Below are 27,879 nucleotides of genomic sequence, written 5' to 3'. Positions count from 1 at the left end.
TTGCAACTATGGTGACCAGTACCTTGTTTACCTCTGGCTATAAAATAAAGGCTCAGCTTGCAGTCTGGGTCCCTCTCTGTAGCCTTAGCCAGGCACAGGAGATCCACCTAGACCTGTTTATTCTCTGTCTGTCTTTTCTACATTCTTTGCCGCCCACCCTCAGGCTCACCGAACCCTTGGCAGAGCTGGCCCGGCACAAAAAGTCAAGCCCTTGGAGACAGGTTCAGGGATTAGCCTGGGACTAGCTACTGCTGCCCCGGTTCCCCTGGTTGTAAGTTTCATGGGGACCCTTAGAGCTCAGGGAGAAAAAGCCGCCTGAGAAAGACAAGGGCAAGAAAGGTGTGGGCATGCTCCCGGGAGGAGAGCATACAAAATAAATATTTATTAACACTTGAAGCTTTATGTACACTTTTAAAAGCAAATGCACAAATGGAGGAATTACAAAAATTAACCTGAAGTCCTTTCCCCCAATGTATAAATGAACATTAAAGATCAGTAGGGCCATCACCATCAGAATAAAATGTCTAAAAGAATACAATTACTTTAAATGCCATTCTGATACTTTCCTTATAGCTACAACTCCAAAGAATACAAGGAGGCCAAATATATCCAGAACACCGTGTTTTTACCTTACCCTAACTTATTAAATATACAAATATGTTTCCATCTTTTTGTCCAGCAAGCAAATGAGAATCTGTACCTGACCATTTAACGAAAGACCAGTTCTGGTCAGAGATGGGTGGAAGAAGAGCAGTGCAATGACCGAGAAGTAAGTCCCAAATGGCAATTGTTCCAGAAGTCAATACCGCTGCTGCGAAATGATCCTTCACATCCCCTTCCAGGAACCTAACATGGAGCAGAAAAGAAACGATTCAAACCGTATTATATCCTACAGGCCTGTGCACGAAATTAGTGCATACGTAGAGTCCCTAGGCCTGGCTGGCTATCAGGACCCATCTGTGGGATCTGTGGGGCAACCGGTGGGGCAATCGGGGGACCCCTGCTGGCACCCACCTTGGCTGACCTGGTGCCACCCACTCACTGGCCCTGTTCCCCGCTGCCTCCCTCTGCGGGGTGACCAGTGGGGTGACCAGGGAGCCCCCACTGGCAACTGCCTTGGCTATCTTAGGGCCTGCGGGCTGGGGGCGGCTCCTGCATTGAGTGTCTGCCCCCTGGTGGTCAGTGCGCATCATAGCAACCCACTGTTCTGTTGTTTGGTCGATTGGCTTTTATTATATAGGATATTTACACATATGTATTTTAAGAGGCCAAAACCATCCTCCCCAAAGCAACAAGAACAAAAATACCTGGAAATGGGAATGCTTCTCTTTGCAGTACGGGACATGAACACCTGTGCAGTCCCCGCCTATCTCTTGATGCACCTTGTACCCCGTGCACCCTAGCTCACTGTGGCCAAACTCAGTCTCCTCAGTGTCTTCGCACTTGCTATTCTCTCCCCTTGGCAGGCTCTAAACCCAGTCCTTAGCATGACTGAGCTTTTGTTATTACTTAGGCTGCTGCTTCTGCAGAAAGGTCACACCTAATCCCTGTCTATCCACCCACACTGTATCACATGACCTGTTTCTGTCTTCACAGCACTTGTCACAATGTGAGAGTGCCAGAGTCTATTTATTGTCTTCACTAGCTGAGTATAGACAGAGACCCCCAAAAGTTAGTAACCTTGAAGCCCTAGCAAAGGTCAGGGCTGTGTACCACCCAGTTAATCTAGATACCACCCAGTTAATCTAGATAATGGTAGCTGAAGCAACCTCCCTACCTTTAATCATGTAAATAGCTGAAACAACCTCCCTACCTTTAATCATGTAAATTGCCTAAGGGTCATGCTATGACCTAGTCTGTGTGTCATTGAAACCTCCTTACCCTAGGGCTACCCCAGACCAAATAAAAGGTTGGAGCGAGCATCCGTGGAAGTCCTTCTGGACTTGCCCGCCAGGTCCCCCAATATTTCAAGATTATCTCGTGTCATTTCTCTCTCATTTGTGTGCGGCCCCTCTTTCAGAAACCGAACCCTACTCCACACAGAACGTGGAGGGAGTCTTACACGACATGAGAGCATCCTATTTTCACATTTGGTGGGTATCTTTGCCACAAGACTGTAATCATAAGGCAGAAGTCAGGTTGTCTTTTTAAGATGGGGCTCTAGAGTCAGCTACCTGGCTTTAAATTCTAACAAAGCAAGAGCTGTGCGACTCTGGGCAAATTATTTAACTTCAGCAGTAAAATGGGGACATGGTGATTATTGTGAGGTTTCATGAAACAGCTGATAGCACAGTCCTAACCCCCAGGAAGTGCTTAATGAAAATGTGTGTTGTCTCACTGCCATATCACCAGCACCGTGCAGAGTGCCACCCATAAACAGATCTTCTCAGTCAATAGTTCAATATTAGCCCTGGTCAGTGTGGCTCAGCTGGTTGGGTGTCGTCCATTGCACTGAAAGGTTGCTGGTTTAATTCCTGGTTAGGGCACATGCCTGGGCTATGGGCTTGATCCCCAGTGAGGGGTGTACAGGAGGCAACCGGCTAATGTTTCTCTCCCTCTCCCTTCTCCTCTCTCAAAAAACTCTCCACAAAAAACCTTAAAAAAAACTTAGTTAAATATTTACTAATAGATCAATATTAGCTGCCTACATGGTGGAGGCTCAGATTTTGAAGTAAAGATGTCTTCCTAAAGTACATTTAAAACTTTTCTTAATGGAAATAACATAAATTATAAGTCTCCTGTAGAGAATATTAATTACTCTGTATTTAAAATGTTTTCATTATGGGATAACACAGGGCTTAAATACACAAAAAATACTTATCCAACGCCATGCTGGTGGGATCAGTATACAGGGAACCTGAGGCTTGACTCAGGTCTACTAAACATTCTACTTCATTTTTAAAAAAAATTGATTTATAGAGAGAGGAAGGGAGGAGGTGGGGGGTGGGGGAGAGAAACACTGATATGAGAGAGAAACCTCAATCGGTTGCCTTCTGCATGCGCCCTGACTGGGGATTGAATCCAATACTTGAGCATGTGCCCTGACCGGGAATTGAACCCGCCACCTTTTGGAGTAGGGGATGACACTCCAACCAACTGAGCCACTTGGCCAAGGCTGAACACTATTCTTCTTAACATTCTTTATCTTGATCTATATATAGTGTTTCATGTTTCCTTTCATCTAAATGACACAAAAACATCTGGTTTCTGTATGTGCACAGGTGCCTTTCAAAGGTCACACTCACTGCCCAGCAGTCGCACACTTGCCTCCCAGCCTGCCCTTGAGGAAGACAGTAGAGCATCACACCCACGCTCAGGGCCGTCTTGGGGTTGATCGCAATGAGCTGGAACACGGGGCTTCCCGACGGCTCCCTCTCTTTGGCACAAGGATGACTCAGAACAACAAAAAGGAGCCCCTGATTTAGAAGAAAAATTAATAACCAAAGAAATCATTAGGACTATGGTGAGAGAAAGAAAGAACTGGCAGAGACAAAACGAAAGGCTCACAGGAAAGATCAACAGACTCGTCAGGCTCCCAGCCATTCCCAGTCTCTGCGGTGAGTCGGGCGAATGCGCCGCCCTCCACCTTAGATGCGGCTCACACCCCAGGTGCCCATTTGAGGCAACGCCGGCCAGAGAAAGAGGGAAATAAGCACATGACGGGAGGCCTCAAACTAGAAATGCTCATTTGTCAGTTGGTTTTTGGACATTCAGAACATATTTTCCCATAAAAGCAATCGTAAGTGGAGACTAGAGTTAAGGCCAGCCTATAACAGTTTATTCATTTGTATTTATAGAGTGTGAGTGACCAAAAAATACACCATGACCCATGGTCGTTTCTGTGGGAAAATGTCACAAACCTCTCCCAGCTTTAAAATTACATGTTTTTTTTCTTTTAATCCTCACCCAAGGATATGTTTTTACTGATTTGAGAGAGAGAGGAAGGGAGGAAGGGAGGAAGGGAGGAAGGAAGAGAGGGCGGGAGGGAGGAAGAGAAACATTGATTGGTTGCCTCAAATACACACCCTGACCAGGAATTGAAAGCGCAGCATTTTGGTATATGGGCTGATGCTCCAATAAACTGAGCCACTGTCCAGGGCAAAAATTACATGTTCTATTAACATTATTGTGTGTGAAGATACTTGTCACACACATATGAATACATGTCTATATGTATGCTACATGTTGAAAATAATTATCTTTGGGGGTAAAATAGGAAAAATTATTTATTGGGCCATTTTACCCAGTTCTACCTTACACATTCCCAGAATGACTACATTAAAAAATTTTTAAGTTGATTTTAAATAGAGGAAGGGAGAGAAAGAGAAACATCAATGTGAGAGAGAAACATCGATCAGTTACCTTCTGTACACTCCCTAACTGGAGATCAAACCTGCAACCTGGTTATGTGCCCTGACTGGGAATCGAACATGTGACCTTTTAGTGTATGGATTGATGCTCCAGCCAACTGAGCCACCTGGCCAGGGCCAGAGTAACTGAATTTTTATAATGAGAATACATTACCTTTATAATTAGAAAACAACTGAGAGTTAAAAAAAAAATGTTAAATGCCATACACTTAACTAGGGTCAGGCAAACTATGGCCCACAGGTAAAATCTGGCTCAAGGCATATGGGGAAGTTTTATTGTCCAAAATGTTTTATTGGAATGTAGCCACACCCATTTCTTCTGTCATCTCTGGGTGATTTTATGCGATAGTGGCAGAGCAAGTAGCTACAGCAGAGACCATGTGGCCTGCAAAGTTAAACACTCACTGTCTGTCCCTTTACAGACATGTTTGCCAATTCCTGCACTCAGGTATAAATTATGATTTCTGGAGGTTGGCTTCATGGGGAACTCTTACTATTTTTTCACATTTCTGTTCTCAATGTTTTAAAATGAAATAGGTATTAATGTTGTAATACCAAAGATAAATGCTTAGTAGATAAATTTAATAATTCCAGAGATGAATTCAACCTCTTATTTTAGGATGAATAATAATAAGCCTCAAGACCATGTGACAGATTACCTAAGACCACAAAACTTTTGCATTCATGTCCACAGATGCTGCTGGGCTAGGGAGAGATGCCCCCTTTGCGTTCAGAGCCTCCCCGTGCTGAGGCCCGCAGGGTTGCCCCTGGGGCTGGGCAAGTGAGTCTCCATAAAGCACCCAGCTGGCTGCTTCTGTCTCTGCTTATGGCTCAACAGCGCACACATGCATGAGCAGTGACTCCTGACCCTGGGACAACTACCTCCAACCTGTTCAGATGCCAAAACCAGATTGTAAGCCAACTGTATTAACATAATGGCTAAGAGGCTGTGGTTCGTTTCTATATGAGAACACTGAAGTCTAAGAGAAAAGCATGTCTATGACCATTTAATCATCCTTCCTCAGGATATACATTCACATCAGAAATCATTTATGGCAGCGGTTCTCAACCTCGGCTGCACATTAGAATCACCTGGGAATCTTTTTTAAAATCCTGATTTCTGGGCCTCATCCTCCAGAAATTCTGTTTCTTTGTTATGGGGTGGGGCCACAAGAGTTCCCCATGAAGCCAACCCCATAACAAAGGATTTTAAAAAGATTCCCAGGTGATTCTAATGTGCAGCCAAGGTTGAAAACCACTGATTTATGGCAATGTGGTTGGGAGCCAATTCTGTTAATAGGATAATATTTCTCGGTATAAATTCACAGCCAGAAATTAATGTTTGCCCTTAAGTCATACAGCCAGAAAATTCACCAAGCAATCATACTGTACCAACACTTATTTTCATCCATTTCAAGAAGAACAAACACTGCTGTCCAATTTTGAAAAAAAACAGGCAACAAGGAGGGCCAGTCAATTACTACTCACTAAGTTACTGCAGTCACTCAGTGATACCAAGAGCAGCACTCAGGACAGACACGGAATGGTCCCGGCTGACTGGCACTTACCATTTCAGAATAGGCTTTGTGACAGACGGAGGCTTGGTAGGAGTCACCAATGTGCATCTTTTTCAGGAGCTGACCAGTTTTTAAATTCCTTAGACACCAAAAATAGGTAAGCTGATAACACTGTTCCAGGAAACTGGTTTTCACATCAAACTCTCTTATTTATCACAGCATCCGTCAGGAGGGGAACAAGAACAAACTAAGGGACACAGGACCTTATTTTGTTTAATCACAGCCTGAGCTAAAAACAGAACTATAGTTTAATTTGGTCAATGGTATTTTGTTTTTGTTGTTGTTAATCCACTGCCACGGGTATTTTTTCCATTGATTTTTTAGAGTGGAAGGGAGTGAAGGTGGGAGGGGATGAGAGAGAGAAAACATCAATTGGTTGTCTCCCACACATGTCCAGACCCGGGCTAGGGATCGAACGTGCAACCCAGGTACATGTTCTTGACGGGGAATTGAACCTGTGACCTTTCGGTGTGCAGGCTGTTGTTATGACCACTTCACCATACCTGCCAGGGATGGCCAATGGTTTAATTTGATAGTTTAGCCCTCTGCTATGCAACTAGGGAGAAATCTCTCCAAATTTAAAGAGAAAGGGTTTCAATGATCTCATTTTACTTGGTATTAATATTAGGCACATGGTATAGCTCTAATCATTATGATTTTGTCATAATTTTTGTTATACCTAAATTTTCCATGGACAATGGTCAGGAAACCAAATCTGGTTAGGCAAGAGATGACACCTGAAAGAGACGTATAATTATGTCTCTATAATATCTGCTTATTCCAGAGCCAGCCCCAGATAACAGAAAGAAGGAAAGACTGAGCTGGGGTGAAAAATGGAAAAAAGGGTGAAAGGAGAGAAGAGGCTAAATGTAAAAGAGCCCTAACCGGTTTGGCTCAGTGGATAGAGCATCTGCCTGTGGACTGAAGGGTCCCAGGTTCGATTCCGGTCAAGGGCATATACCTTGGTTGCGGGCACATCCCCAGTAGGAGGTGTGCAGGAGCTGATTGATGTTTCTCTCTCATCCATGTTTCTGACTCTCTATCCCTCTCTCTTCCATTCTGTAAATAATCAATAAAATATATTTAAAAAAAATAAATAAATGTAAAAGAAAAAAGAAAGTTTGCTGGAACCACTCCTCAGCTTGAGGATTTGTGACATTAACAACTGTTCTATCATGTGACTCTGCCTATGAAACCCTTTCAGTTGGCTCCCATTCGCCACGGATAAAGTCCAAGTAATTTTTCATGGTACTTACAGTCCTCACGAAGCCAGCTCTGTAGCACTGTTACTCACACTGCTCCTGTGCCCGACAGCTCAGTATCTGTTCAACATGTACGCATGTTCCCAGCTCTCTGCCTTTGTTCAAGTTATCCTTCCGAATCCCTCATTACTGGCCAACCTCCTCCCCGTGTTGACCAACACCCATCATTTCCTATGGCCCAGATTATGGCCCAGATTATGGCCCACCTTCTCCCAGCAGCATGAGCTCAGTTTAGCCTCCCTCACTCCTCCCTGTCTGCACCAGTCCACAGAAGTCTCCTCACCTCCAATTCCATATAGTACTGTCCTCACGCCTTATTTTTAATGTAATATATACTGAGGGTAGAATGCAATCATTCAACACATACTTCTGAACTTCTAGGGCCCAGGTAGTGTATACAAAACTAAAGACAGGAAGCTAAATTCTCATGAAGGTATGCCAGGTTTTCCTCATACAAGGGACACCAGAGCAGGTGTATCCCTTACAGAGGTTAGTGCATGTTCTGTAGATAGTAACTGCTCTCTCCTAAATCCCAAAGCTCTATTATTGTGACACTAGGAACTGTGAAGCAATCTTATTTACCTACAAGTTTTTAGGGGCCTTGGGGCCAGGATTCATATTTACATCCCTCACAGAGAAGTAGAGACTCAAATATCTATTAAATAAGTGAAAGATGGTACTCAGTTAATGTAGCTTGACCAAGATTTAATATTTAAAGCTCCAGCAGTAGTTTCAAAACAGGCCACTGAGCCCTGGCTGGTGTGGCTCAGTTGGCTGGGAGCCATCCCCTGCACCAAAAGGTTGCTGGTTTGATTCCTGGCCAGGGCACATGCCTACAGTAGGGGTGTGTTCAGCATGTTTCTCTCTCTCCCTTTCTCCCCCTCTCCTTTCTTCTCTCTCTAAAATCAATAAAAACAGGAAAAATTATTAAAAAAATGCCACTTGAACCTGGAGTATAACATGAATTGCTTTAGGCACCCAACAAATAAGGAGTCCCACAGGAAAGGTGAACAATTACTGTATGTACATGTATAGGGTGTCCCCCAAAAGGTATATGCATACTTTGAATAACTATAAAGGCAGTGTTTATTAAAATACATTTTGTTTTAAAAATTGAGCTATCAGCTGTTAAAGTGTATATATTTTTTAAAAAAAAATGTTTATTGATTTCAGAGAGGAAGGGAGAGGGAGAGAGAAATAGAAACACCAATGATGAGAGAGAATCACCGACCAGCTGCCTCTTGCATGCCTCCCACCAGGGACCAAGCCCACAACCCAGACACGTGCCCCTGATCAGAATTGAACCCGGACCCTTCAGTCCACAGGCCGACGCTCTATCCACTGAGCCAAATCAGCCATGGCAAAGTGTATATACTTTTTTGAGGGACATCTTATAGTTATAGAGAGCCCAAAGGTAAAAGATAGCTTCTGATAGACAGCGTGAGCCATACTTCTTTGAGTAGCTACCCTAAGCAAACAGCTAAGACAGGCACTAAGAATTGATATAGGATGTGGCACTATCTTCAAGGACTTCCATAATACAAAGTAGCACACGCTAAATTAAAAATCAGGGCCCAGGCATTCAGACAGGGAAATGCCCATGAGGGCTGAGGTGATATGATAGAACTCAAGGCAACTGTGGGGAAAGGTACCCCTTAATTAGGACTCAAACTTACTCTTAGTATAGAGGTCCCTCCCCAATCCCAAATTCTGTTGTGATCCATTACATATGAGATGCTAAAAGACAACTATTAGCAAAAGGGGGGAAACGAGGGATGGGAAGAAAAAAGGTAGCCAAGTGTACGGAGCGCTGAACAGGGAATTTTTGTAGTACAGCCTGGGAAATGGAAGCTGAAGGAAAGCAAACATGGGCCCCACAAAAGGTTTTCTTTCTGGGGCAGAGAGGAGAGGGCTGGGAGTAAGAGTGTTTATAAAATAACAGCATAAAAGATGATCTGGAGGTTGAATATTGGTTCATGGCAATTACTAGATTAAATTAATAGTCTCGGAGCTACATAATGAAGTCTGGACTATAGAAATAGCAGAAAGAACAGAAAAGAGAACTTTGGTAAAGAACACTGTCCTCCAATAAGACCTGAGACCTGAGGGAAGTGCTCAAGTGGGAGCCTGCTGCTCTAGATGCAGCAATGTGAGAACAGGCCCCTGGCAGGCTAGAACACGGTCCCCTTCCAGGGCTCCCTGGGGAGGAGGGCAAGGCTTCTCTCAGGGGCCATGCTTTCCCACGTTACTCCCAGAAGGTTAGCAATGGGCAGTGCAGAAGAGGTAGGTAATAGTGACATTCATATCATAACTTTCTCTTTTCAAGACCCATTCTGGCCCCAAGAAAACAGTTAATGGAAAAGCTTCTGAGAAAAAAAAAATCATTATTCTCCTAATACAAATTAACCCTGCAAGACCGATGGCCAGGCATGGTTCTCCCTGTGGTCAGGAAAGAGAGGTGGCTGGGGACTCCTTGAGTTCAGTTTCCCTATCACAAAGTTACAGTTTGGATCCTGTAATGAACCATTTTTTATGTACCTAGTAATTCTGGATTATATTCTAGGCATCACGGATGACACTTCACATAAACTCTGGATTTTCTTAGGTTTCCCTGAAGAGTATTAATTCTGGGCCCCCTCCCGCCCACCCAGTAACCTGTTAACTTGGCTAACCTCAAATTCCAGTTGCCTTAAAACCTAGTTCAGTTCTTTATGCCTTACCCAGGCTTCCCTGAGTCTGCCCCACATACGTGTCATTTAAAAGGTCAGCCAGATATTTAGGCAGATATTATAGCAAGAGTTAGGGCTCTTCTCTGGCACTCTGCGTTTGGGATTTCTCTGCCTCACTTTCACACTGAACCAGCAGGACAGCAGGTTTTCTTTTTATTAAATGTATTTGGGAGCCCTGGCTGGTTTTCTCCATGGTTAGAGCGTTGGCCCTCAGACCGAAGGGCTGAGGTTTCGATTCCAGGTCAAGGGCATGTACCTGGATTGCAGAATTTATCCCTGGCCCAGTCGGGGCACGTGCAGGAGGCAACCAATCAATGTGACTCTCAGATTGATGTTTCTCTCTCTCTCCCACCTCCCTTCCTTCCACTCAGAAAAATGGAAAAAATATTCTTGGTTTAGAATTAACAACAAAAAGAATGCATTGGGGAGACACTGGTTTACAAAATTATACATGTTTCAGGTATACAATTCTACAACACATCAGAAGGTTTCTATCAAGCTTTTGGCGAATCAGTGGTGGAGTGGAGCCTGCCCTCTACTAAAAGCCATAAGAACCGGAAACTTGTCCAGTGACATTTCCTGTCTCTAAGGGTCGAACCCCCTCCAGTATCTTTATTCTTTTTCTCACTCTCCAGTGTCTTCAGTTAGTTGATTTTTATATTTATTCCAGGGTTTATAGTCACTTGAAGTAGGAGAGTTGGTCTGGTAGAAGCCACTCAAGCACTAACCAGAAGCAGAAACAATCACACATTTTTGCCAATAAAATTTCATTCATTGATAGTCTACTCAGACTGATACTTTTCACAATGTCTGAATTAATATGATGCTCTTATAAGTATCTAGCATCTGACAGTAAACAAACAAAAACTATCATATTTACGGCCTCTTATTTCATCTTACTGACCCTGTGAAATCAGAGGTATATGCTTATATTACAGAGGAGAAAACTGAGGATCTTGAGGGAAAACTTACCAAATAACGATGTTGTTCATTACAGTGGTACCAAGCAGAGCTTCCTGTGTCCCTCGAACCTCAGCAAAAGTTAGTACCGTCTCTTCGGGAGGCATCAAAAACTGCTTTTCTTCACTTCTGCATTTAAAATAGCATAAAAAACCAGCACTTGGTAGCAAAGCACTTTTTGGGGGGAGGGGGGATGCGGTGAAGAAGGAAACTTTATTCAGTGGAAAAGAGCTCAGTTGTGACACAGCACAGCTGTGAAAATAGCGCGGTTGCGAGGCAGCCCTAGGACCAGGCGGGCCTGAGGCCAGGCCCCTATCTGCTCTGCTCCTTGCTGGTCTGCTTTGCTCCTTGCTGGTCTGCTTCGCTCTGTGCTGGTCTGCTCCGCTCTGTGCTGGTCTGCTTTGCTCTGTGCTGGTCTGCTCCGCTCTGTGCTGGTCTGCTCCGCTGTGCTTTGGTCTGTTCTGCCTGTGCTGGTCTCCTCAGCTCTGCTCCAGGGAGGTATCTCCAGTGCTTTAGCTCAGCCAGGGAAACCCACTCTTTCATCTCCAGTGGAAAGGGAAAACGTGTAGCAAAGCACTTTCTAAGCAGACCTTCTACATATTATTGAACTCTGTACAATAAACTTTAACCCAATACCAGAAAAAAGATCCAATCAGAAAACATGTCTATGCTAAACTTTCTACAACATGTATTACTTCTAATTATCTACCTGGATATACTGCAAGCACCACAAACTCATCATATCCAACTAGATTCACCAGCTCTCTTTAAACTTCGCGTTTCTTTCTGCATTCCTATCCCAACGAATGGCACCATCACCCAGGTGGCCAGCCCAGAAACCTGGGCATTCTCCTTGTCTCCCTCCTTTCTCTCTCCTCCATCACCAAGTCCTAATGATTTTATCATCTCACCTGTCCCAAACCTGTCTGCTTCTCCCCATCTCCACTAACACTTTCCTAATTTAAGCCAATAATTTTCTCTTGTCTAGATTACTGCAGCAGTTTATAAAAAGATATGCCGTCCATTACTAGAAAAGACAGATTAGTAATCACAATAAAGTATATAAAGGAGTATACAACAGACACAGAGGACACTAAGAGCTTCGTTTTCAGCGTGTTGAATCCGAGGGAGGAACCCCAGATGTCTAATGAAGAGGCATGCAGGTCTAGAGGTCAAGAAAGAGCTCAGAGCTGGAAATGTATGTTCAGAAGTAGTTAGCAGCTGGACAGTAACTGAAGCCATGAAAACCAAGTGTGTGGAGCAAGAGAAGTGTCTAGAACAGGGGTGGGCAAACTTTTTGACTCGAGGGCCACAATGGGTTCTTAAACTGGACCGGAGGGCCGGAACAAAAGCATGGATGGAGTGTTTGTGTGAACTAATATAAATTCAAAGTAAACATCATTACATAAAAGGGTACGGTCTTTTTTTTTTTTTTTTAGTTCTATTCATTTCAAACGGGCCGGATCCGGCCCGCGGGCCGTAGTTTGCCCACGGCTGGTCTAGAATCTTGAGGTACCTGGAATATTTAAGGGGCACACAGAGATTTCAAAGACAAAAGGAACAAGCAACATCTGCTGAGCCTCTCCACTGCCCTGGCTTCCTCCCTGCACGCCCGCTTCCACCCTTCCAACTGCTCTGCGTTCCAGTGCTGAGCAGAACCTGCGACACCACGCCCACAGCACAGAAGGAAAAGATGCTGGGGATCCAACTTTCTCTGAAGCCCGGGGATGAACTCATTCCTTATCTAATGGTTAAATCAGCTGGTGCTTTTCTTACCCTCCTTCTGCAAATGTCATGATCTCTACTTGCTGATCACAGAGGGTCCTGCCGCTGCTGACTAGCCTCCTCTCTGTCAGGCCAAGCACGGCGTGTATATTTCCAGTCCTCAGGAGCACCTGCTCTTCACATCCACCATCAGAGGAACAAAGTAACGCCCTAAGTCAAAGATAAAAAAAGTGCAGAGAAGTCAGAAGTCTTTTTTTTTTTTTAATTTTTATTTTATTTATTTATTTATTTATTTATTTATTTATTTATTTTTTGGAGGCCCCTCTGGGATTTTTTTAAAAATAAAATTTAAAAATTGATTTTACAGAGAGAGGGAGAGGGAGAGAGAGAAACATTCACCGGCTGCTTCCCTTCTGTCCTATGGGTTCAGCGTGAAAGTGAGGCAGAGAGATCCCAAAAGCAGAGCGCCAGAAAAGAGCCCTAAACTCTTGCTACAATCTCTGCCCAATTATCTGGCTGACCTTTTAAATGTCATGCATGTGGGCAGACTCAGGGAAGCCCAGGTTTTGGGTCAAGGCCGAAACCTGGGCACTTGCCCTGGCTGAGAATCGAACCTACAGCCTTTCAGTGCCTGGGAAGCTCAACCAACTGAGCGACACCGGCCAGGGCAGGAATAAGTCTTTAATAGTAAAGGACTAGGTTCAAATTTTAAAAGGAAACTTAAGTGCGGGATCAAGTGAAAGATACAGGAAAAGAAAACTTCTGGAGAACTACGCACCTGATTTCTCTGATTTCCAAATTCCCTAAGGCCACACACACAAGGTTACACACATCAGGCATGGGAACTATCTGTAACACTGGAACCTAAATAAAATAAGAGCCAAAATGATGTTTGGTTGTTTCATTTTTAATCAATCTAAATTTTCCAAAATTTGTTGCATCTGTTTTCATTCTTACTATACCAGGATAGTTTCCAACATTTGGAAATGTGAGAAGGTTCGGCAAATACCCTTTTTTTATTAGTCATAAGTCCAAATAAGCTACATGCATAACAGTGTTTCCTGCAGCATTTATTCATGCAGCTTATGCTCCTACCAACAGGGGAACAGTTAAGCAAATTCTGGCATCTGAGCCAATACAACCATTAAAATAAATTTATTCACTGAACAAATATTTATTTATTGAGCACAAGCACAGAGCAAGAAGCTGTGGATAGACTAGAGAACAAGAATGAAATCTGCTAAGAGAGGAGATTAAATCTTCAAGGTTCTCACAAAAAGAAAAAAAAGGTAATTATGCAAAGTGATGGATGTGTTCCATCACTTAACTGTGGGATTCCTTTCCCAATGTATACACATATCAAATGATCGCTAAGTACACTTTAGACATATTACAAGTTTATTTGTCAATTATACTTGAATAAATCTGGAAATATAAATAAAATTCTACATAGATAAGTATGAAGGAGAACTGTTTATATGCTAAGTGAGAAAAAGCAGTTTAAAAATTGTAAGCCTCTAGGAGTGCACCAGGTGGACATGTATGAAGGTGGACAGGACCTGGAAGAAAACACACGCAGAAAAGCAGCAGGAACGATGCTTTCATGAAGGGTAAGATTGGTGGGTGTCAGCATGCTTAGAAGTCAGAACAGATGGAAATGCCAAGCTGCTTCATCAGCTCGAGATAAAGACCCACCTCTGGGTGAACGCGCGGTAAAGCTAATGAAGCACAATGTGAACTGCAGACTAGATGGCAGGGACATGGTGCTCACTGCACCATTTTTCTGTTATGTTTGAAATTCTCCTAATAAAGCTTATCTCTCTGTTCTGTTTTGCAGTCACAGACCCCTGCTCCCCCTTTGGTAAGCTGCCGACCCATTATCATGCAAATAACCGCAAAGATCTCTTTTAGACTTGGACTCACCTCTGCAAAGTGCCAGGAATACTTTTTTTCCCACTGCCCAGTATCCAGAGGTTTCCAAAGAGAAACTGCATATTCACAAGCAGTTATGATGCACGGCTCTTTGACACCAGCTACTTCCCACCACATGGCACTCACATCCACGGAACAGGAACCTGAAGGATTCTAACCAGAATGGCAATAATGTTATGCTAAAGGGATACTTGGGGTCGGTTTTATGAAAAAAATATGAAAAGTGATACATGACAAGGATTAATTAAATACCAAGTAAGTGTAATGAAAGTTTTATGCAGGTCAAAATAGAGCATGGTGGGTCTCACAGGTAACTAAAAAAAATTGCCCATACACCTTCATCTCATGATGTAAATTAAAAGCATAGCTCCGCCCTGGCTGGGTGGCTCACTTGGCTGGGGCATAGTCCCATACACCTGAAGACTGCAGGTTGGATTCCAGGTCAGGGCACAGTCCTAGGTTACAGGTTCAATCTCCGGTCGGGGCGCATACAGGAGGCAACCAATGGATGTTTCTCTCTCTCTTCCTCTCTCAAAAAAACACACATACAAAAAACCTAAAAAAATAAAATAGACTACTCCAGAATAGAATACATTCAAATTTAACCACAAAAGATAGCCCATAAGAACATGCCCACTTAGAAATTAAACATCCTGATGAACCACTCATGGGTTGAAATAACACACTATTTCTAAATGAACAACAAGGAGAGCACTAGGCATCCAAACATACAGCCTGGTGGTGGTGGTGGGGAAGGGGGGGTGGGGGCGGGGGGGGAACAAACACGCAGCATGTGGCCAAAGCAAGATTTCCCCAAAAAAGTATAATCAGTCATAAATGTATTTATTAAAAAGCAGAAAGGCCCTAACTGGTTTGGCTCAGTGGATAGAGCGTCGGCCTGCGGACTCAAGGGTCCCAGGTTCGATTCCGGTCAAGGGCATGTACCTTGGTTGGGGGCACATCCCCAGTAGGGGGTGTGCAGGAGGCAGCTGATTGATGTTTCTCTCTCATCGATGTTTCTAACTATCTATCCCTCTCCCTTCCTCTCTGTAAAAAATCAATAAAATATATTTTTTAAAAAAGCAGAAAGATAAAGTAAGCAAGCAGCTCAAGAAAGTAAAAGAACAATGAAAGGACCACAATGAAAAACAGTAGGAAGGGGTTATTAAGGGTAAAAACAAAAGTAAATGAAATAGGAAATGAAAACTCCAACTATCAGTACAACCAAAAACTAATTTTCTACGAGACCAACAGAATGGACAAATCTCTTAAATCTGATGTAGGAAAAAAATATTTTTTAGAAATGGGGGCTTTTACTTGAAGACACAATGAAACAGTTGATTCCTGAAGAAACTAAATTATTAAAATTGATTGAAGAATAGCTTTGAAATGACACAGGTATTACTATGTATCTTTTATTGAAAAGGAATCTGGAGCTCAGAGGCTAAATGATTTGCACAAGGTCACAAAGCCAGTAATTGGCAAACAATTTATGTGGATTTTAAACTCTTTCTTCTGTACCAGTTCTCAACTGGGGGCAATTTTGCAACCCTCCTTGGGGAACACTTGACAATGTCTGCAGACATTTTTGGTTGTTGCAACTAGGGAGGGGGTGCTACTGGCTCTATTTGGTAGAGGCCAAGGCTGCTGCTGAACATCCTACAATGCACAGGCCACCCAACCTCTCACAGCAAAGAATTATCCAGTCCTAATGTCAGCAACGCTGACATTGAGAAACTGTACTCTACACCGTGAATACAAAGGTAACTAAGTCACAGGTCCAGTCTAATTCTCAGGATTTACTAAAATGTCATTAACAGACTATTGTTTTTTTAATGCAATGATGGGTTTAAGAAAACATTTATTGAATTGAGAGAGAGAGAGAGAGAGAGAGAGAGAGAAGGGAGGAGGGAGAGAGAGAGAGAGAGAGAGAGTAATCAACTTTGTTGTTCCACTGATTTTATGGATTCACTGATTGCTTCTTGTGCCCTGACAGGGGACGGAACCTGCCAACTTGGCATATCAGGATGACACTCTAACCAACTGGCCAGGGCTCATTAAGAGAATATTGTAATTTATATTTCTTAGAACCACATACATCACACAGCATATAAAGATTAACCATTCACTACATCACAATCAAGAACTGCTACCCATTTTTTGATATATCACCTTAAGTGGTTCTTCTAGAAACATTAGATGATTTGGGGTAGGAGAGTCACAAATGACTCCTCTTCCTTTCTCTCCCTGTTAATGCCTGATTTTTATTTAAATAAGTTGCGTTACTGAGCTTAAGTTTTCTTGGCAATAGCTTGACATACAAACTTCTTCAGATGATCTCAAAATATAAATATAGGTGAATACTGAGAAAAACAAAGAACTTAAATCTGTTTTTCTGAATCCTTTTTACCAAATTTATTTAATAGTATTAAGAATGAAAAGTTATTGCCTGGCCGACGTGGCTCACTGGTTGAGTGTGTCTACCTGTGAACCAGGAGGTCATGGTTCGATTCCCAGTCAGGGCACATCACATGCCTGGGTTGTGGGCTCGGTTCCCGGTGGGGGGCAGTGCAGGAGGCAGCCAATTAATGATTCTCTCTTATCATTGATGTTTCTCTCTCTCTTCCTCTCTGAAATCAATAAAAACGTATTTTAAAAAATGAAAAGCTATCTAATAAAATTCTCCATTTTCCTATTCATCACATTTTTTTTACATGTAAGACAAAGACACATTAGAAGGTAACAGTGTTCTGACCTTTAACTTTGAAACCAACTGTAGGTTGCCTGGGTTTAAGCTGTCACAAGCAGGAACGTCTGCTAATTCAGTCTGTAGAAACAAAAGTCACACCATTAATCTACACTTTACGTATGACATCTGCTGCATCATTCACTCATCAAAATGCCCACTTCTTATGGCAAACTGCTTCACTGATGACAAAGCCAATATTAAACACATTTTTAAATTAACTTTAATTTCCCCAGAATGAATTTAAAGTTTACAGTGATGTCCTATCAAGGAAACATATCAAAACATTCTTAAACACCGAGGAGCCAATGTGTACAGAAGCCCCTGAGGTGCGTCATTCCTTCAGAGAAAATGTCACAAAGGAAGCAGATTGTACCTGTTCGATGGAATGTTCCCCTGAGTCAAGGCATTTGCTTCCACAGAGTGGACTTTCTTTGGAAGGGAATGACCCAGTGGGGAAAGGTGTTGCTTGGGGACCAGAATCGTAGGCACCGCCAGGCTGTCCCTTCCTTCCTGTCACACGCAGGCTGCCATCTAATTTTGGTTGGCTGGTGCAACTGTGGCATTGCTCACTGTCACTGGCTTTCCCAGGAGAAAGCTGGGGTGAAGAGCAAGTTAGTTCAACAACCTCTGCAGACACTTTGTCACAGCGTGTCGGGGAGCCAAGAGCTGGAGTAGTGCCTAAGACGGGGAAAGCGGGGGAGCACACATCTGCTGTCGGTCGGCCATTACCGTCCGGTGTAACAGTATTTACAGGAGTGAAGAGTAATGCGGGCGAGGAAAGGCCCTTCTGCCCAGGCTGGCTTTTTAGCTCTGGCATTTCAGGAGGCGCTTTTCCTGGTAGAACAATCAGTTCCTCTTCCAAGTCCTCCATTTCCATGTGGATTTGCTTAGGAGTCAGTTCCTCCAAAACAAGATAATTTCCCTCTTTCAGATGCCTCTCTCCGTACACGTTTGATCCGAAAGGCTCAATCAGCTTTTCTGAGCAGAACTTCAGTTTTTCAAGCTTAAGAGATCCAAAGTCTTCATCAGGTAACTGAAAGTCTGTGATTTTGAGAAAAGACGACAGCTGCTTTAAACTTAGCATTTCATTCTTACGAGGCGGAGCACTGGAAGCATTGCCGCCCAAAGCTAAACAGGCGCTATTCATGGGAGAAAAGGAGTCCTCTTTTTGGCAGTGACCTTCCTTCCCTAAAACAGAAAGGAACAATAATAACAAATACCCAACAAGAGACATTAACCCCCAACAAAGAGTGCACTTCTGAACTCCAACAGGATGTTAACAGTTCATCACTTTCCTCCTCCGTGACCCTGAAACCTCAGTGAACAGTTCAAAAATCAGCCCCGGGTTCGTGGCTAACTAGCAGCTCTTCTCGCGCAGTCGCCCAAACAGGTGCTGGCAGCGTTAGCTGGGGTTAGACAAGGGTCTAGTCACAGCTCAGCCACTGACTTGCTGTGCTACTTTGGGCAAGTCCATGCACTTCACCTTCCCTGGCCCCTCAGAGAGGAAATGGACTAAGAATCTCTAAAGTCCTTTCTGCTCTAAGACTATGATTCCAACAAACTACCAGAATACAGTCTACAAAATGCTGGCTTTTCTCACTGAAGAAAACTTAGACCCCCTTTCAAGCGAAGAGTTATTTACTACTAGAGGCCCGGTGCACGGCATTAATGCACTGGGGCGGGCGGGGGGGGGGGGGGCGGCGGGCGTTGTGTGTGTCCCTTAGCCCAGCCTGCATCCTCTTGCAGTCCGGGACCCCTTGGGGGATGTCTGCCTGCCACAGAGGCAGGAGAAGCTCCCACCACCACCTCTGCGCTTGCCAGCCAGAAGCTGGGCTTGCTCCTCAACATTGCCTCGGAGGCAGGAGAGGCTCCTGCCACAGCCGCTGTGCTCACCAGCTGTGAGCCCGGATTCTAGCTGAGCAGCGCTCCCTGGTGGTCAGTGCACGTCATAGCAACCAGTCATTCTGCCACTCAGTCGATTTGCATATTAGGGTTTTATTATATAGGATTCTTAGAGACTGGAATTCTTCTATACCATTCAAAATGCATCTGAATCCATCACCTAATAATGAATAAATAAATGCTAGTATAGATACATACAATGGATTATTCAGCCATAAAAAAAGAATGAAGTACTGATACATGCTAGAATATGGATGTATCTTGAAAGCAAGGTGAAAGCAGCCGGACATAAAAGATTGCACATTGTATAATACATTGAGATGAAATAAGTAAACCCATATAGAATAGATTGATGGTTGCCAAGGGCTGGATGAGAAGAAATGAAGATTAAATGCTTAGTGGGTACAGAGTTTCCATGTCAGGTGATAAAAATGTTTTGGAACTAGGTAGGGATCACGGTTGCATGTTGTAAATGTACTCAATGTCACTGAATTATTATTCATATGTGAAGGTATTAAAAATTTTTTTAAATGTAGCTGCAGGTTACTAAAATAGCAGATTAGGTCAACATATAGAAAAGTTTCTAGTTTATTCTTATATTGCCCTACTTTCTATTCCTTTGTATTCTTATTGACTTAGAAGATGATACATCATAATGGCTCTTATTTTTAACTAGAGGCCCGGTGCACGAATTCAATCGGGGCCGCAGGAGGTTGGCTGTGGGAGCACACTGACCACCAGGGGGCAGCTCCTGTGTTTAGCATCTGACCCCTGGTAGTCAGTGAGCATCATGGCAATGGGTGGTTCAGTCGCTTAGGTTTTTGTATATATAGATTAATTATAGGGCACAGACCAGGGCCTGAGTCCAAGGACATAGAGAAAGCAGGTTTTATTTTTGTAAATAAGAGTTATTGGACATAGCAGCACAATTCACCATAGCTAAGATCTGGAAACAGCCTAAGTGCCCATCTGTAGATGAATGGATTAGAAAACTGTGGTACATCTACACGATGGAATACTATGCTGCTGTAAAAAAGAAGGAACTCTTACCATTTGCAACAGCATGGATGGAACTGGAGAGCATTATGCTAAGTGAAATAAGCCAGTCAATGAAGGAAAAATACCACATGATCTCACTCATTTCTGGATAATAAAGACCATTATAAACTTATGAACAAAAATAGATACAGAGGCAGAGCTGCCTCGAACAGACTGTCAAACTACAGCAGGAAGGCCGGGGAGGGTGGGAGGGCAGGAGCGGGGTGGGTAAGAGATCAACCAAAGGACTTGTATGCATGCATATAAGCATAACCAATGGACATAAGACACTGGGGATAGGGGAGGCCAGGGGATTGTCAAGGGCGGGGAAAAAAAAAGGAGGCATATGTAATACTCTTTGTAATACTTTAAGCAATAAAAATAAATAAATAAATAAAAGGTTCAAACAAACAAAAAAAGAGTTATTGGAATATGGTCACATTTACATGTTGTCTGTGGCTATTTTTGCACTTTATTTTTTACTTGAGTAGCTCTAATAGAGCACAATTTTCTACACGGCCCTGTATAGAAAGTTTGCTGACCTCTAATATAGAAGCAGAGTGAACTATCCAGTTTTCATGCTCAGTTTATCAGATATGACTTCCAAGTAAATGAATAAATATTCACTTGCTAGCTTCCAAAATCTTGTATCCCAGAGAGCTCAGAGAGATTATATTGGCTATTTTACTCAAAAAAGTTGCTCAGATTTGATTGTATTTTATTCCACGATCATTCCTGTGAGAGTCTGACACATATTTCATCTTACTTCAGAAATACTTCCTATATTAGTTATATTTCTACCCTTGGATAAAGACTATGTTGTACGTGAATACTAATTTTAGGTAAACTTCCAATATATTTTCCCTCTGTGTCAACTTTTCCAACCAGAATAGTGAACTCTAGCATCACATGGCCAGGTCTGAACCCCAGTTCTGTCACTTTAATTAATTAAAGCACTTTAATCTCCTTATGCCTTAGTTTCATCTGTAAGGCGAGGATAAAAACAGATTCTACCTCCTGTGATGATTCAATGCGTTAGTGTCTGTATAACATTTAGAAAGCGCCAGGCACATAATAAGCTTTAGAGGCCATCGTCATCACCATCCTCAACCACACCTTGATTTACCTTGAACTCCCCTCTTACCATGAATAACTGCTTTTTCGTTCTGATCTTTGTCCTTGGACCTATTAACACCTGATGCGCCAGAAGTGGGCAAAAGTAGTTCCTGGTGATGTAATGTCGGCGCGGGGATTGACTTTCTTTTCCCTCTGTGTCTTCTACCAGATGACTGTGTAACCGAAGTCCTGGAAAAATCATCCGTGGTGTGCCCAGTGGGAGAGCTGACTTCAGTTAATGAGAGAAATCTCTGAAAAGGACTTCTTGAACTTGCTTTTTCTGTGCACCTGTCATACACCCTAAGTTCATCTTGGTTAGTTTCTTCATTGGAAAATTTTAAAATTTTAGTAGCTTCCTTTTTATTATTTTTAATGCCTTTCTTTTTGACACCCAAGTGACTTTGAATTACAGCCTCCAGGGCTGCTTTCCTCTGGTAATTTGACATATGTCGCGTTGTTCTTACATAATATTCTGCAGGAAAAAGGCCTTCGAGCACGGGGCAAGAATGTGCTTGATTTTCTGCAGAAACAGGAGAGATTATTTCTGGGCCAAGACTTTTACACTGACTCAGAACCTCACTTTCCTGAAAATGTTCATTTCTAACATCAAGAGCACTACTGGGAGATTCTGAAGACTTCTCTGTGTGATCTTGTTCTTTTAAGCTTTGGTTTTCATTTGCTGATAAGCTATAAGCGAATTCATTTACAGAATATGCATTATCAGCCTCTAAGTCAAGACTTCTAGGCAGCTGGCCACTTGGACTTACAGTTTTATTTACCTCTGGGTTACCTGTAAAGACAGTCATTTTTCTGTCCTGTGCCTCTGAGTTGACAGGCGAGGTAGGGCTAATGGTTTTTAAGCCATGAGGAACACGCTCACAGTTCCTTTTAGAAGGCCGATGCTGAAGGGGCTGACCGCTACTGCTGTCTGATGGAGCATGCAAAGGAGGTGGAGACACCCTGGGGAGATGATTCCCTCCTGAAAGAGCATCCACACTGCTTTGTGGTTTGGCCTTTGGTGGGATTAAAACACTCCCTCCACTAGTTTCTGTAACTGGTGCTTGAGAATCTGGAAGGTCAGACTGAGGACTTGGAAAGTCAGTTCTTATTTTAGCTACAGGTGTCTCAGGATTTTCTCTATTGATTTCTTCTGGTTCCTTTAGATTTTTTCTAGACAGGATAAGTGGATCAGGGTCAAAGAAAGATTCCCTCTCTTGTGAAATAAATGTTCTCTTCTGTTGCTTCTTTCTTCTCCCTGGAAACTTACTCTGCCTTTTCTCACCATCAGGGCCCCTGACACTGTCGGCAAAATCCTCCTGTATATCATCTGTTCTCTGCATGTGTAATCCTTGCACTGGGCCATGTCCAGCGTTGGAGGACTCAGGCTCAATGTCTCCAGTTTCTTCATTGAGACAGGTGTTGATTTGTAATGCATCACAAGAAGATACTTTAGTTTTAGGTTCTAAGGAGAAAAATTTATATAATTAATATTTTCCTTTTAAAGTGAAACCAGAAATTCTACATTTATTTTTAAATATTACATATAAATACTCTATTACTTAAAAATATTATAAATATTTACTTAGTAGTTTATGTATTTTACTCAAGCAAAGCAAAGTTCAAGTTTTCCATAATCTAATCATAATAATTTTAAATAAATGTAAACAAATAGAATTGTGCTAGAATGTCTGTTAAACTAAAAGATTATCTATTTTTATTGAAGTCATTTTTTAAAAAATATTTTTTATTAATTTTTTACAGAGAGGAAGGGAGAGGGATAGTTAGAAACATCGATGAGAGAGAAACATTGACCAGCTGCCTCCTGCACACCCCCTACTAGGGATGAGCCTGCAACCCAGGTACATGCCCTTGACCGGAATCGAACCCGGGACCCTTCAGTCCACAGGCTGACGCTCTATCCATCGAGCCAAACCGGTTAGGGCTGAAGTCATTTTTTTAAATAATACGTTTTTATTGATTTCAGAGAGGAAGGGGGAGGGAGAGAAAGATAGAAACATCAATGATGAGAGAGAATCATTGATTGGCTGCCTCTTGTACACTCCCTACTGGTGGTCAAGACCGCAAATCAGGCATGTGCCCTTGACGAGAGTTAAACTGGGACCCTTCAGTCCACAGGCTGATGCTCTATCCACTGAGCCAAACCAGCTAGGGCTGAAGTCATTTTTTTTCTTATTTTTTTTGCAGCTTTACTGAGGTACAACTGATAAAAACTACATAAATTTAAGGTGTACATGTGATATTTTGATATATGTATACATTGCAAAGTGTTACCATAATCAAGTTAATTAATATATCCATCAATTCATATAGTTACAATATCTTTGTGTATGTTGAGGACACTTAGTTCTCTTAGCAAATTTCAAGTACACAATATACATGCAGGATTAACTATTATCACCATGCTGTATATTAGATCTCTAGAATTTATTCATTCTGTATAACTGAAACTTTGTACCCTTTGACCAATATCTCCCCATATCTCACTTAATATTTTATTTCATGTTTGGTTTTTTTGGGGCTCAATTAATTTTTAAAAAATACATTTTTATTAATTTTAGAGACAGAGAGGAAGAGAGAAGGGGAGAGAGAGACAAATATTGATACGAGAGAAACATCGATCCGTTGCATCCTGATGTGCCCTTGCCTGGGAATCAAATCTGCAATCTGTGCGTGTATCTTGTCCAGGGTGGAACCAGTGACCTTTTGGTGCACGGGACAATGCTCAACCAACTGAGCCACACCGGCCAGGGCTCACGTAATTTTAATACCTCATTCCTATTTCAATAGCCTCCAATTTCATGATTATAAATGACCTAAGTATTAACATGAGAAATGACCTTTTTTTTTAGTGTATTTTTTATTGATTTCAGAGAGGAAGGGAGAGGGAGAAAGAGAAACATCAATGACAAGAGAGAATCATTGATCGGCTGCTTCCTACATGCTCCCTACTGGCCCAGGATCAAGCCTGCAACCCAGGCATGTGCCTTTGACTGGAATTGAACCTGGCACCCTTCAGTCAGTAGGCCAACGCTTTAGTCACTGAGCCAAACCAGCTAGGGGATGGCCATTGTTTTTAAGAGTACTTCCAGCCAGACACACTTCTCTGTACATACGTAGAAATTTAATTTTAAAATCTTTCCAGCCCTACTGGCATGGCTCAGTGGTTGAGCATCGACCTATGAACCAAGAAGTCACGATTCGATTCCCAGTCAGGGCACGTGTGCAGGTTGTGGGCTCAATCCCCAGTGTGGGGCATGCAGGAGGCAGCCTATCAATGATTCTCTCTTGTCATTGATGTTTCTCTCTTTCTCCCTCTCCCTTCCTCTCTGAAATCAATAAAAATATATTTTAAAAAATCTTTCCAATAACTAAGCAATAAGTGTAATTACTAAAAGTTGAGAGGGAAAAAGAGTACTAAATAAACAATCCAACTGAAAGCATAGTTTATCATTCATAGAATGAGAGAAAATATTTACAAATCATGCATCTAATAAGGGTTGAATAGCTACAGTAAGAGAACCCTTACAACCCCAGAATTAAAAAACAAATAACCTAACTAAAATATTGGCAAAGGACTTGAATAGACATTTCTCTAAAGAAGGTAGACAAATGGCCTCTAAGCACATGGAAAGATGCTCAACATCATTAGTCACCGAGAAATGCAGATTAAAACCATAATTAGATACCACTTCACATCCACCAGGATGGTTACAATTTTAAAATGGAAAATTAAAAGTACTGGCGAGAATGTGGAGAAATTTGAATCCTTACCCACATTGTAGTGGGATACAAAATGGTGCAGCTGCTATAGGAAAGTTTGGCAATTACTCAGAAAGTTAAACATAGCCCTGGCTGGTTAGCTTAGTTGGTTAGAGTGTTGTGCTGATAAGCCAAGATTGCAAGTTGAATCCTCAGTCAGGGCACATACAATAAATCAATCAAAGAATACATAAATGGAACAACAAATCCATGTTTTTCTCTCCTCTCTAAAAGTCAATAAAAAAAAAGTTAAATGTGGAATTACCATATGACCCAGCGATTCCATGCCTAGGCACATATCGAAAATAATTGGAAACAAATACCTACACAAATGTTTGCACATGAATGTTCATGGTAGCTTAATAGCCCAAATTCATACCAGCCACAAAGCAGAAACAACCCAAATGTCCATCAATTGATGAATGGATATACAAATGATGGTATATCGCCCTGGCTGGTTTGGCTCAACGGTTAGAGTGTTGGCCCATAGACTAAAGGGTCATGGGATCAATTCTAGTCAAGGGCACGTACCTTGGTTGCAAGCTTGATCCCTGGCCCTAGTCGGGGCACATGTCTCTTTCACATCAATGTTTCTCTCTCCCTGCCTCTCCCCCTCCCTTTTACTCTCTCTAAAAATCAATGGGGAAAAAATAACCTCGGGTGAGGATTAACAGATGATGGTACACCTATACAATGAAACATTACTCACCTGCAAAAGGGAATGGGTAATGATGCATGCCTGGATGTATGTAGGTCTGGGTGGATGACCACCGAAAACATTATGCTAAGTAAAAGAAGCCAGTCCCAAAGGCCACATATTGTATGCTTGCAGTTATATGAATTGTCCAGAAAAGGTTAATCCACAGAAACAGAAAGTAGATTCGTGCTTGCCAGGGGTTGGGGGATGGGGGGATGAGTAAGAGGTTTCTTTTTGGGAGTGGTGAAAATGTTCTAGAAATAGTGATGATGGTTGCATGCTCCTGTGAATATATAGAAAGAACCACCCAATTGTACACTTTAAAGAGTCCATTGCATCCTCATGAGGAAAAGAACCACAGCCAAATACCCCTGGAAAATGAATAATAAAGCAAGCATAAGTGAGTGGGCTAGCTTTACCTGAGTGGTTCAGCTTCGGTGAAACTTCTGGCTGGAGCAAATAATCTTGTTCTTTCACTGTTTTCTTAATAAAATTCTTAACCTTCTCAGCTCTTTGGGCCCGCTAGAGAAAGCAAAAGCAGCTCAAGGAACAAATTTAAGGGAAAATAATTTTTTTTAAACCTTCAGTATTACGAAGAATTGTTTATAGTTTGTACTACAATACCTCAATTTGAGAGAATAAGATTCACTTACCTGAAGACGGGCCAGAGTCTTGCTATATTCTCTTTTCAAGAATGCTAATTTTTCCTTCAACTGAAAGAAAAACACCGGACAACTCTGAGCAGTGGAAAGAGAAGGGGCACAGTGCCTACCGGACATGCGTGCCGGCTCAGCGGTCCCTCAGCCAGAGGCAGTGGAGGGCACAAACCACATCACTCTCACTTCTCACAAAGCGCCAAGCCCTCTGTCTCAGAGCCTTTGCACAGACTGTTCTTCTCACCGGCAGCATTTCCTCCCCAACTCACTCTGCTGATTCCTACTGATTCCGCAAGCCTCAGCTTAGATTTTTGTTTCCCTAGAACAGACTTCTAGGCTCTTTTCAATCCAGGCAGACAGTCCACTTATCCCCTGTGCTTTATCATGGTATTTATTACTCTGCTTTCTGCTTACTTCTGTTTCCCCCCGCTCCCATTCTCACTGTGAGATCCTCCGAAGTAGCAAGACCCGTCACCCTCGCCCTGGCTGGTTTGGCTCAGTGGATAGAGCGTCGGCCCTCGGATTGAAGGGTCTCAGGCTCAATTCTGATCAAGGGCACGTACCTCTCAGTTGCAGGCCTGATCCCCGGCCCCACCTGGGGTGCGTACAGGAAGCAACCATTTGATATGTCTCTCTCACATCGATGTTTCTCTGTCTTTCCCCTCCTTCCTACTTGCTCTAAAAATCAATGGAAAAAATATCCTCAGGTGAGGATTAACAATAACAAAAAAGAGCGGTCACTCTCAGTGAAAACAGAATCTCTTATTTGTCAATTATTGGTCCAGGTATTTCTACCACCTGGAGACAATAGTCGTATCAGTTCCTAAGGGTATCGGCTATTGTTCCAGGTGCTAGACATACAGTGTGGTCAAGCTTACATAAGGTGAATGATAACAAAGAAGAAAGCAAATAAACATGATTTCACATGGTAATCAAACTCAGGTAAACAGGGAGGCATGAGAGCTCCTGAGTTACGGGAATGGACTACTTTACGGTAGAGAGGGTGGCCAGAGAGGTTTCTAAGGACCATTTGAACCTGGGCCTGGGCAGGAAGGAGCTGGCAAGGGAAGCTCAGAGGGAAAGCTGACTGTCTAAAATCACACAGTTTAAATGGTATGTAATTCAAACCCACGCAGTCCAGCTCTCCAGTTTGTGCTCTTAAATCTGTGCCAGGCTGCTTCTTACATCGTCCTATTAGTCACCAGGCTTATCAATTATCTGGGAATTATCTTGACTTGTAAATGCCCTTCTCACCCCCACTGGGAAGTAGGCTAGGCCCTGGCTGGTGTGGCTCCATTGGTTGGGGCATCACCATACACCAAACAGTGAGGGGTTCAATTCCCTGTCACCGCAGATACCCAAGTTGCAGGTTCCATCCCCGGGTGC

The 27,879-nt window shown here is 42.7% G+C and overlaps 1 protein-coding gene across 1 annotated transcript; it reads right to left on the bottom strand.

Annotated features, from left to right (window-relative positions):
• Window positions 1-341: 341 nt before the first annotated feature.
• PALB2 (partner and localizer of BRCA2) lies at window positions 342-18,403 on the bottom strand. The gene is made up of 9 exons (XM_081089651.1): window positions 17,678-18,403; window positions 17,311-17,382; window positions 14,547-14,708; window positions 13,402-13,487; window positions 12,675-12,833; window positions 10,911-11,027; window positions 5,939-6,026; window positions 3,268-3,416; window positions 342-846 (listed from the first exon to the last, which is right to left on the bottom strand). Exons 1-9 carry the CDS (start codon window positions 18,386-18,388, stop codon window positions 636-638), a joined length of 1,755 nt encoding a protein of 584 aa, XP_080945777.1. The 5' UTR covers window positions 18,389-18,403; the 3' UTR covers window positions 342-635.
• Between the last annotated feature and the right edge of the window lie 9,476 nt (window positions 18,404-27,879).

Source organism: Myotis nattereri (genome assembly GCF_964212035.1).
Source record: "Myotis nattereri genome assembly, chromosome: 4".
In the NCBI taxonomy this organism is placed as follows: domain Eukaryota; kingdom Metazoa; phylum Chordata; class Mammalia; order Chiroptera; family Vespertilionidae; genus Myotis; species Myotis nattereri.
The sequence above is the reverse complement of the archived record's forward strand: the minus strand, read 5'-3'. Positions and strand labels throughout refer to the sequence as shown.